Raw genomic sequence first — 12,500 nt, 5'->3', positions numbered from 1 at the left:
ATTTTATTCATTATATGCTAGTACACTGACAAAAATATTTTTCAAAGTTGTAATTTGTAAAAGAAAATACTATTTTATTTTTTCTACTTCAGAATTTCACATTTAATTCAGTGTCACTTGCTGTTTGTAATTGTTTGAAAGATTACAAGCAATTTTTGAGTGAAAGTTGTTTCTTTTTAGTGTACTTTGCAACCAGTTACTTTACCAATTCAACAAGTCTGTTACTAAAAATGTTTTGCAATTGAATTGAATAGGGATTTGATGATCAAATATCAACTATTCACTTCTGACTAGTATTCTAGTTATTGCTGGTGCCTATTTAACTATCGTACTAGTGTCTATTTCAGCTTAAGTAGTACAGGCTATAGATACAGAGTTACTACTAGCCTTTATTCCAAATATTACTAGTAATATTACCAGTAACAAAGGAGTAATTAAAATGAAAACATACTCACTATTGGATTAGGTACTAGTAATAAAAAAATTAAAAAACATACAAAGATTTTAGTTATATATTTTAGACGTTATAAATGTTAAGCAGGCTTGCCATAATAAGACTTGTTTCCATCGGAGAAAGTGAAGATGACTGAATATATAATTTGCACAATAGGAACAACCTACAAAACGCTTTGCACGATTTCATTGCCTCTTCATTTACGGAAATATTAAGTATGCACTTAACGTCTCAACTCCAATTGGCGGTTGGAGAACTCCGTCACCTCAGAGAACGTTCGCGCTTTCTGATTGGCCACTTGAGAGCGATTGCTTCATCGGCTCCGCCCACTCGGCTCCTCCCTTTTGCTTTCGCTGCTTCTTGTTCCAGTACTGATTTTTAACCGAGCAGTGACACGACCATATCAGACAGCGACAAAAGCGGGATTGTACTGCGTTTAAGCGGTTTTTGCGTGAGGATACGGACGAGCTCCTTCTAGTTTTAGAACGTCTGGGCAGAGATGTAACAGTTTCCTGGCACCGGCGTTGTGTTTTTGTTGCTTTTGTTGTAATTTGTTGTGGGGACCTCCCTAAAGCTTCAACTCAGGAATTCTGACATTCCCTGTATTGGCTGCTACACTGTTTTCCTTTTGCCGCAGTAAGTCTGGAGTTTTTATATTATACAAAGGAGCAATTTGCCGCAATTTACAGTGAAATTAAGATCCCTGCTCTAGCTAATTAGTTGTCATAGTCTTTAAAGATCAAGTTGTGTTTCTTACTACATCGCATTTTGTTTAATGCTCTTTTAAAAAGTGCAACACAGTAATCTTGTATTTCTGCAGGGTGGATTTTAAACGATTTCATCCCAAATTATTCCCAGCTAAGTGTGCACTGTTTAGACAGCCTACTGAAACAAACTGCGTGCTTAAAAAAAGTTGAGAACTTTAATAACGTGATTAAATCATTTAAAATCGAGTTCTGTTTACATGTTCGGTGATCATGATTTATGTGAGATAGACAAGTCTCGGTCATCATTTTAAATGTAGGCTACCTTTAAATTATAACTGAATTTGTTATATGGTACGTTATACAATATACAAACTAATGTTCACAATGGTACTAAATGGGTTACAAAGTCCAAGCATCTTAATTTTTTATTTACTAGTCTTTTGTAGCCTAGGCTAGCCTACTAATCGCTGGTCTGATATAAAAGACCTCAAGTAAAGGTTTTCAGTCCTGGTAGCCTACAGTTCTATAGGCTACTGTCACACATCTGCCCACATGTGTTTTGTTGCCTTCAACATTTCTGTATGTTACAGTGTGCAGAAAATGGCAACTGCTCTCAGTGGACGCCCACCTAACAATAGGAAAGGCCGTATTTTAGGCATTATTGATGCCATCCAGGACGCTGTCGGACCCCCCAAACAGGCGGCTGCGGACCGCCGGACCGTAGAGAAGACATGGAAACTCATGGACAAAGTAGTAAGTGTCTTGTGTTTACAGTCCTCCTGTCGATGAAGCAACAGTGCTTCCTCTGCTCTCACGCGTTGAGAGACTTTTCCACGAAGTCGCTTGTTTGGAAGCATTTGTTTGATACATTGTAGCAAACTGTTTACTGAGTAGCGGCAAGTTCGAGAAGTTTGTTCGTAGCTGAAATCCATCCATCCATCCATCCATCCATCCATCCATCCATCCATCCATCCATCCATCCATCCACCTACCTATCCATCCATCGCCTGTATTTACAGAGCATAACATCCATCCATCCATCCAACCATCCACCTACCTATCCATCCATCTATCGCCTGTATTTACAGAGCATAACATCCATCCATCCATCCAACCATCTTTTTTGTATTTATTTATAGCTATTTTATAGATGTAGTACATTGGGTTGTTATATAATTTATACAAGTATAACTTCTGGGATTTCTTTTCCATCCATCTTTCATTACTAATGTAATATTTTATAAAAGATATGTGTCATAAATAGAGTTCCGTATACAGTGTGGTGATCATGATTGGTTACATAGTGCAAGCATCTAGTCTGTTGTAATCATTGGACCGAGACCTGAAGGTTTTCAGTCCTGGTACAGTTCATTTATACTGTACCACTTACCTTTTGAAATGTTTTAAAATTTAGTTGTTAAGTGAAATTGTTGTGTGGTGTGTTCTCAGTGAAGGGGAGTCGATTTTTCTAAACTGACGGTGTGTGTTTCTTTAGGTGAGGTTATGTCAGAACCCCAGACTACAGCTGAAGAACAGTCCTCCGTACATCCTGGATATTTTACCTGACACTTACCAGCACCTGAGGCTGATTCTGTGTAAATACGAGGAAAACCAGAGACTTACTCAGCTAAGTGAGAATGACTATTTCAAAGTGTACATCGACAGCCTGATGAAGAAATCCAAAAGAGCAATTCGCCTCTTTAAGGAAGCCAAGGAGAGAATGTACGAAGAACAGTCACAGGACAGGTAGGATGCTTTTTGTTTCCCTTGTGGTCTGGTCACGCATGATCTGGTCGGTGTTTTGCAAATACGGATCGTTTTTGTCTATTGTGACGTGAAATGAAAGGGATGATTTCACTTTTGTTCTATGTGCATTTTGCATCGAGATGTCTGTTTCGATGCCAGCAGATGGTTTTAAGGTCACCTTCAAGCGTTATCATGGTTGTCAGTCTCATAACTCGTATGGTCTTTCTTTCTGACACTGATCTGTTGCCCTTTGAACGTCCTGCCGGATGGACATAGGAGAGGTCAGGTCACATGACTGGTCTGTTAGTTGAGTTTCCTCTGGTGTTTCATGTCAACTTGAGTCATGGCTAATTATCATGGAAATCCAACTCTGATCAAGAGCAGCAGCCCTAATGAAAGAGCCTGACCCCCTCTGGATCTAAATCCTTGGTGGGCCAAGCAGACTCTGCACAGGGCGAGAACAAAGTGAGAGACATTATTAACAGAGCAAGTGTGTCTCGGGCATAAGCTGACACATGCAGAATACTCTCCCCGGGGGCCATTAGAGCTCTGGGTCAGCCTGTGTGTTTCAGACATGAAACACGGGCCTTGACTAAAGAGGAAAATCTTAGCATTCTGTTTTACTGACAGCCAAGCGTAACATTCCCAGCATCTGGTTTTAGAGCGTAGCCTCACATCAATTAAACTGCATTTAGGCCACTGACTATTTGGGTAAATACTGCACAGTTTGAAAACGTATCATAAGGCGTTTGATACTGCCAGCAAATAATAGTGTTTCAGCTGTTGGTTTATATCCCAGTGCTTTTTATTGGCAACCCTGGCTCAGGTTTTGGCAGAAGAGTTTAATTTTAGTAATGCTTTCGATCCCAGTCTCACCAGATTCTGCAGGGGTGAGATGATTGAAATGAAAATTTTAGGGCTGATGGATAGGTAAAGCAGCGTATTTTAGCCCGCGGACGCCAACTGACAGGCTGTCCTGACACGTTGTCGGATCCAGAAGCTGTGACACTCGCTCCGGACAGGAGCAGGGATATCGGCTGACAGCCCCTCCACGTCTGCTGTGTCACTCTGTCTTAAATCTCAAAGGAGAGATCCTCTACTCTGCCTTCCAGCCTTTGGCTCCCTGTCCCACACTAAGGGGGGATAGTAATGCGTCCTTTTGGAGGTTGCAGAGAGGAAGGAAAAGAAATTGAGATGAGTGCAGGGCCCGACAATAAGAATGGTTTTATGGCGCAATGCTAGTTGATGTATCCGTCAGTAAGTCCTATCGGTCTTTTCATCTTGTGCTTGATGATCATGTACGTGTTTTGTGGTGTGCAAACTGAAACATTTGGTTTTCTGTGAGCATTAAAAAATGTTGCCACAGTAACGATACAGTATGCAGCTGACTCGCATAGATAAGGTTTTGTTGCTAGAATTTGTCTTAGAAATATTTGTTTTAACGGAACATTTCTTTTCATATTAATATTGTTTTACACTAAATATAGCCTAAGTAATGTTAATTTTTTATATATATATATATACCCTAAAATATATATACAGTATACTGTCATATATATAATTTACATTTATGTAAATTTATATATACACACACAGATATATAGATATAGATAAAATCTCACAGTCAGTTATTGTAGCGTGATACAAGATATGATGTTGCCTAGAGTTTTTTTTATTGTCTGTTGTTGCCATTGATGTGTAAAGTCTTAGGACGCAAAGCAAATTTTGGAAATTCTGACAATAAAGTGATAAAATGTGTGTATGTGGTTCAGGTATATGTTATGGGGAAAAAAATTTCCCCACAAAGAGATGGCAATATCTAAAATCCTTGTTCTTGTTGAGACATTTTTTGGTCCCTATGAGGAAAACTTATAAATCATACTTAGTAATGTTTTTTTGAAAATTTAAAAATGCTTAAAGTTTTCTGTGATGGGTAGGTTTAGGGTTAGGAGATATCATTTACAGTTTGTACTGTATAAAAATCATTGTCTATGGAAAATGTGTGTGTGCTTTCGTGTTAATTATTTATCTTTGTGGTAGGACCAGTGAAAATGTTGGCAGGGCAAGTGAAAATCCCTCTTAGGCCAGCAGAAGCATTCCTTGTTATTTAGCCTCCTGAATGAGATGTGCAGAAAGGACAGAAGAGACAGTAAGAGAGGAGGGGAACAGGAGAAAGAGGCATGTGGAAAGCGAGTTCATTCGTAGTGCAGTGGGGCTGCGGGGAGACATCAGTATAGAGAGCTGGTCCCCGGCCTGCAGCCAGGCATCTTCGTGGAGGCCCCGCATGTGCTACAGTAATTATACTGCAGCTCCTGAGACCAACAATGGGACTCGCTTTTTCTGTCTTTCTCCCCCAGCGCCCTCCTGCCATAAATATCATCTCTGCCATGCAACGTTAGACAGACTGTGGAAGACGAAATGGTCCCTTAAACAACTTAAAATGCCTAGTTTTGGTGTGTTTGGGGTTTTAACACCAGGTCCAGAACTCTATAAATGCACTGAAAAACTTTTTTTAAACTTCTTACACACTTTTAAAAACTTTTTTGCTTGTATTTTACTCCCTGGCAAAATAATGTTTTATTTATTTATTTATATGCCTTGGTTTTTTTTCTTTCTTAACTACACGTCTGTGTTACTATTTTTCTATGTTTACATTGTTGCGACAGCTGTGGGTAAGCATAAAAAAATGAACTATATAAAAGCCACTGATGGAACAATGGGATAAAAGGAACCAGGTCTTTCTTTGTTTCATTAACTGCACAATTTTCTAGCTATTATAAAATCTTGGCAGGGTGATGACGATACAGACACCCATCTTCAGATTGTGTGCTGTACTCTAGCAATGTCAACCCTGTTTGATAATTATCAGAGGATTGCTGAGGTTCTGAGTTTCTCTTACTGGAAAGATCTAAATGCATTACAATCTATTAGCATTGACATTAAGAGGCGGACAAAACGGTGGTCTGGAACAGAGATGAATGGGCCGGATGTATTGAATCTAGAGGACGTTGGCAAGCTTTGCTGTATCTGGGGCTGAGGTGGCAGTCTTAAACTTTACAGTGTTGTATCTTTTGTGCTTTAATCTCCTCTGTGTCTTTTTCGGTGACAGAGATGGATAGCTTTGTGGATAGAAGCGTGGAGCCATGCTGTAGACGCAGAACTTCTCGGAAGCCTCAGACTTGGCCTCTTTGACATGCTTGCTTTTCAGCCGTCGTGCATCATGAGAAGATCGGCAGATGTTTTAATGTTCCTGTGGCTTTGAGGTGTGAGAGACTGCTGTCAACAGAGATAGAGACTTCGGATGTATTCTTCTCAAACTCGCTGAAGAAAATATCTGAGGTTTGGCCTTTAAGCAGGCCACAGACAGCGGGGACCGTCCAGGGAGCTATTTTGCATTCACACTTACTGTGAAATCACAATGTGTATTTTAGGGCAGGGTTTAAAGTATAGATTTCTCATAGATTTTCATCGATTTTCATTTTGATGAACCAATATCGATTTTTAAAGCCCAAGAATCGATCTTTTAGTCTATGAAACAGTCTCAGCTCTATTATGAAATTCAACCAATGAATGCCATTTTGAACACTCTGACGCATCTATATGTGAGCTCTCAACCAGTGATGCACTTTAGCTACACAAGGACCACATTTCCATGTTGCACAATGAAAAGTAAAAATAAATAAATACATGTGGGAATAAATAAATATAAAAATAAATGAATGCATAAATAAAAGTTAAAAAGAATAAAAATAAATAGAGAAAAATCAAATAATTCAGGATTAAATTTAATTAAAAAACTAGTTATGTTTTTTTCTCAAGTCATTTAATCCTTGATTTATTTTCCTATTATTACATTTAATTATTTCTCTACACATTTATTTATTTATTTTTAATTTCTGCAGGTTTAGGCCTCCATATACTGTACACACACACACACCTCAGGTACAGTATATGAAGGCCTAAACCTGTAGAAATTAGAACTCTCTCTATATATATCTATATCTCGAATTGAAATGTAATTGAATTGTGATTTTTGGTTCAGTACACAGTTCTAGGGTATTTACCCTCATTCTTAATTGTGTGTTACTCTACCTCTTCCAGTCTCCATCACATCAAAAACCGAAACCGCACAGAGAGTTTTTTTTAAGCTCTGAGAGCTCTTCGAGAGAGCTAATTCCCTTCTGAGAAAGGTAATATACTTTTGCAGCCGTCTGTTTAAATCTCTTTACTCAACTCGTTCGGTTTAAAGCCGCTTAACAGCTATGGAACATTCGGGGAAGTTTTTGTTTTCAGCAAATGTGCAAAAAGTGATCTTTCTTCCCAGCTTACACCTCTCTCATGCACCTGTAAACTTGTGTAGGCGTTAGCAGCACCGTGATTTGATGTTTGGAATGTTTCCTTAAAGCACAGGATGTTTACCGCCCGACCATCCTTAATTTGTGTCTGACCACAAGGACTCTAGCTACAATGTTCTCCACGCAGATGTTCCAGAACACGACACAATGCTCTGGTTGTTGAAACTGCCCTCTTGCCTTACCATATGCTGTGAGTAAACCGAAATGGATCAACATGTTACAGTACAGAGAGCAGGAACATCACAGGATGATACTTGGACCGAACTGAAATAGACTGAACGTGATTGCTAATGCAGCAGCAGATTTGGCAGAAAAGGTCACATATGTAGCTTTATCTCAAGACGCCGTCTGATGGAAAGCTGAAGTGAAAGTGCAGACCTTGGTGGAAACGGAGTTGTGGATTTGAAACTGCTTGGTAGGGGAACTTAGAGACCGGCCTGCCTTGTTTGCTTTGACCTTGAATAAGCGCACTGCAGAGAGCATCTTAAAATGTTAACTCGGTTATTTTTATTCCGCAAACTGAAGTTAATTTTCTGTGTTTTCTTCCCATGGAGGAACTAATTATAGATTAGCTTGATTGGTTGATGAGGACAATTGCTCATTCTCCAATAGATTCTGCTCCAAAAGACATTTCATAATGCAGCAGATAATTTTTCTCATCCAAAGTAATAATTACATTATGTTTCAGGCTCTCGCTGTGAGTTGTATTTTTTTTATGGCAGATATTGGATCCAAAAGATCATTATAAAACAGACAGTTCCATTCCTGTAAGCTGATTGGACAATGTCGTTTTGTCATTTACCAATTTATATGAATTCTATTAATGAAGACGCACAATATTTTGGCTCTGTATTGGTCGATATTATTATTTTATTTACACTAACATTGACCATTTTGGGCTCAGGCAGTACGATTATTTTTATGTTTTTGAAATAAGAAATGCTTACCAAGGCTAACAATAAAATTAAAAACAATAAAAATAAAGTAAAAAAAGTAACATTATGAAAATATGATTACAATTTAAAATCTGAAAAGCTGATCTCTCAGCAGTCTTCAGTGTCGAATTATCCTTCAGAAAGCATTATTATCAATGTTGAAAACAGTTGGCTTCTTAATATTTTGTGGAAACCTTGATACTTGATTCTTTGATGAATAGAAAGTCCGAAAGAACCACATTTATTTGAAATGGAAATATTTTGTATATTTGGGAATATCTTTACATTCAGTTTGGATTATTTTAATACGTCCTTGCTGAACTATTAATTTCTTTAAAAAAAAAGACTGCTGTTATCTAGCACTCACTTAGTTATTAATCTTTTAAAATGACTAATAAAGTAAAAACAACATTGCTAAATCTATTGCTCAAAATAAATTAATATGTATTGTTCACACTGTAGATTTCAATGTTGTGATGTATAAATTGATGTCTTCTACTTTTTTTGGGGGTTATTTATTTAGACAAAAAAAGTATTGAATTTTAACATTGGCCATTTATTGGTTATCGGCCATAACATTAAAAAAAAAAAATGGTTTATTGTAATACCCGGAATTTTTATATTGGTGTATCCCTAGTTTTAACAGCACAACTTCATACCTTACTGCTTAAGTGAACAAGTAATGACTGACTGCAGTGATGTCCAATACCTGCCAGACATGGTACATGATGGACTGCAGCAGGGCATGCCACCCCTTGACTGAAGTTAATAGGAGTTATTTACAGAGTAAGTTAATGCCCTCCCACCGAGAATGAAAGGAAAATATATCCTCCCCTCATGTCAAAGCCCTCAGACCAAATGGGCCCCTCGCCCCTCCACATCCCCCAATCTCAGCCTTCTCCAGCTGCATCCATCACACACAGGCACAATGAAGTTCAAACAGCCAAATAACAGTGGAACAGAGCCAGATGTTCTACTCAATTAGGGGTCTCTCCGCTCTCTGGTCACTCTTTCATGTTTTCCCGCTCTTTTTTCCTTCATCATCCCATTGTTTAACGTGTTTGTCCTGCATTGGAGGGTCAATTAAGTCCTCCTGTGGTGTTTTTGTGACCATGTTTGTGTTTATTTCTCTGAAATTGCCTTGTCAAATGTTGGCCCGGTGCTTTGATTAATGAGCGGAGGTCTGCGTTTGGGTAAAAGCGCAATTAGCAGCTCTCAGTTTACCACCAATCAGATGGCAAGCCACATATCAGAACTCCCCCACCCCACCATGCCTCGGTTACCACGCCGTCTGCTCTGCAGTGTGATGATGAGGTTCATCTGGTGCCCGGCTAATGATGGAAAAAGCTTCATTAATGAGGAAGTCACCGACTGATTCCGAGCCTCAGATCTGGGAGATACCACTGTACGCTGCTTTTGAGTTGGCCTTAATTGGCAAAGACTTCACTTCCGAGAAGTTCTGAATAAATCCTGTGTCTCTGTTCTCCACATTTTAACTGGATGGGAATACTCAAGATCCCAAGACTTATCCAGACTTTAAAGGAAGTGAGTTGCAAGAAAGGCTGGGGTGAAAACCGGAAAAGAAAGACGCTTGGATGTTTGACCTCTAGAGGAAGGGCAAACACACACATGCACACACTCTTACAAGACCAGACACCCTGTGCAACCCAATCTTTATGCTGCAAATCAGCGGCATTGAGAGCAGATATCTGTTATGATTTTTGCCTGCTCGGATTCTGATGCATTGCGCAATTTATCCCTCTCTTCAGTCATCTGGAGGAAAACACAAGGAGGAAGTGCCCCACAACATCCTGTTCTTCTGTTTCCCTTCCACAATTATCCTTTCACTGTGAACACAAGCACATTTAGGTCCGAATACTTAAGATACGCAAGTACGCAAATGCTTTTAGGCATCCAAGCAATGTCGTTGCATTTCAAGATGTTAGAATGCAATTCATAATTCAAGAAATAATTTTTTTTTTTTTTTTAGAAAAATAAATGGTATATAATTTGAATATCGGCCATTTTATGGTTATTGGCCATTTATCTGTTATAGTTTTACATTTAGATTACCTTTGCTATCATCTAACACTCACTTGAAGTTAATCTTAAAAAAAGAAAAAAAATAACACTGTTAAATGTTAATATGTGATGCCTAAATTTCCTTGTTGCATTTATAACTATTGATTTTTTTTATTTTATATTTATTTTAGAGTCCCCCCCATTTATTTAGAAAAAAAGTTTATCTGTTATCGACCATAACATGAAAATATTATCAGTTTATCTGTATCTGCCAGAATTTAATATAAGTGCATCCCTAAATGGCATATTTGAACTCAATCATTCCCTTGAGTAGGTTCACTGAGGTTAGCTTCACAGTAAAGTGTGCACATTAAAACGTAAATGCATGGTTGCAATGCGCTGACCAAGATTGTGCTTGTGTAGAGTATATTTCTAGCCTTATTATAATGCAATTGGTTGATTTCAGATATAGATTAGCATCTCCCTGACCTTAAAACACGCACGCCAGACGCCACCCTATTGTCTGCATGAATGTCTCGTTGCGCCCCAGCCCCCCCAAAATTAGGGGTTCAACCTTTGCTGATCTCATCTGGAAAAGCTTACAGACGGGACGCCTCCTCAAATGAACATCTAATGAATTATCAGCTTGTGGTTTCATTTGTGTCTCTGCTGGTGGTTTTAAATGTCAGAACATCTTCTCACTCTCTAATGTCTCCCTTGTTTTCTCCATCTTTACCTTTCGTTATTTAAGTTCTACGTCTCAGGTGTCACGGGGTGCTGTCGTGCTCGTGAACTGAGTGGGTGAGTGTCACACTTTCCACAGCAGTGAAAATGTGTTTCTCTGAAACCAGAGCCCCGTTTGTGACAGCTTCTTGTCTTCTAAGTGACTGCGTGTGTGTAGTAGTGCCGTTTTTTTTTTTTGTCTCTCTAGCGGATGGTGCGGGCAGCAGGTGGAACTTCAGGATGAATTCAAATCAACCCAACAGCAAATCAATACTAGTCTCGACAGCTGTGTCTCGTGTGGTTAGGTGTCTTGTAGAGCGAGAGTGGAGCGGAAGATGAGAGAACAGGCTTTTTGTTTCTACATCTAGTAACGTCCCGTTTGAGCTCTGGGTTAGGTCCATCACGGCAGATGTGCTCTTTCAAGAACAGAAACCTGCCTTGTTTCCCCGCATGGTGCTTGGGGAGTCGGGCATGTGTGTCCAGTCTGGAGAGGGAATGAGGATTTGTCTAGTTAGGTTTCACAGGTGTCCATTTGGGACTGTGTTGTGTCTTTGTCTATGTGGTGCTGGTCTTCTGGGAGTCTGGCTGACGTGCTTGATTTATTGTGATGTGTTTGCCTCTCTGAAACACACACACACACACACACACACACACACACACACACACACACACACACACACACACACACACACACACACACACACACACACACACACACACACACACACACACACACACACACACACACACCAGGCCATCTGAGCCCAGTCATCATCCACTGCTGTTGTGAATGAAATCCCTTGAGGTAAACGGTGAACAAACAGCTCAGAGCCAGAGTACTTAAACATGCTAAATACATACAGAATATATCCTTATACCAACAGCATGTTTTCCTCAAAGGAATCCTTGAGTTTTTGAAAGAAATTAATACTTTTGTTTAGCAAGAATGCATTAAATTGATCAAAGGTGACAGTAAGGGACTTTTATAATGTTAAAGGATATTTCTGTTTCATATAAGTGCTGTTGACCTTTCTATTCATAAAAGAATCCAGATTGTTATGGTTATTGGCCGTTTATCTGTTATCTCTTAGTTTTACATTTTGATTGCCTTTGTCATCATCTATAACACTCTCTAAATATTTAAAAACATCAGTCATTTAATAACACTGGTAAATGAAAGTGTTTAATGACACATTTTTTTAAACTGAAAATAGTATAGAAACAATGTATCACAGTTTACAAGTGTTTTCAACATTGATAATAATAGGAATTCTATTTGAGCAGCAAATCAGCATATAATAATGATTTCCGAATGAGTAATGATGCTAAACATTTCGCTTTACCATCACAGGAATAAATTGCATTTTTAAATATTTTCAGAATAAATAAATGCAGCCTTGGTGCACATGAGACTTCTTTTATTTTTTTAAGCATTAAAAAATGTCTCCCTGCGTATGAACTCTCATATCTGTCACCATACATCCAGTTGATGTCAATGAAACATTTGTCTGCATGTGCAACGATAAAACCTCAGGCTTGTAGTTCTAAAGCAGCCACA

The 12,500-nt window shown here is 38.8% G+C and overlaps 1 protein-coding gene across 1 annotated transcript in view; it reads left to right on the top strand.

The window, feature by feature from the left end:
- Nucleotides 1–816: 816 nt before the first annotated feature.
- The window catches only part of cblb (Cbl proto-oncogene B, E3 ubiquitin protein ligase), a 64,962-nt gene continuing 53,278 nt past the window's right edge, over nucleotides 817–12,500 (top strand). Inside the window, exons 1-3 of the mRNA XM_084400205.1 lie at nucleotides 817–1,090; nucleotides 1,752–1,914; nucleotides 2,657–2,907. Of these exons, the coding sequence (XP_084256331.1) occupies nucleotides 1,762–1,914; nucleotides 2,657–2,907 (404 nt within the window). The 5' untranslated portion in view covers nucleotides 817–1,090; nucleotides 1,752–1,761. The remainder of the gene's footprint in view (nucleotides 1,091–1,751; nucleotides 1,915–2,656; nucleotides 2,908–12,500) is intronic.

Source organism: Rutilus rutilus (assembly GCF_951802725.1).
Source record: "Rutilus rutilus genome assembly, chromosome: 25".
In the NCBI taxonomy this organism is placed as follows: Eukaryota; Metazoa; Chordata; class Actinopteri; order Cypriniformes; family Leuciscidae; genus Rutilus; species Rutilus rutilus.
The sequence above is the reverse complement of the archived record's forward strand: the minus strand, read 5'-3'. Positions and strand labels throughout refer to the sequence as shown.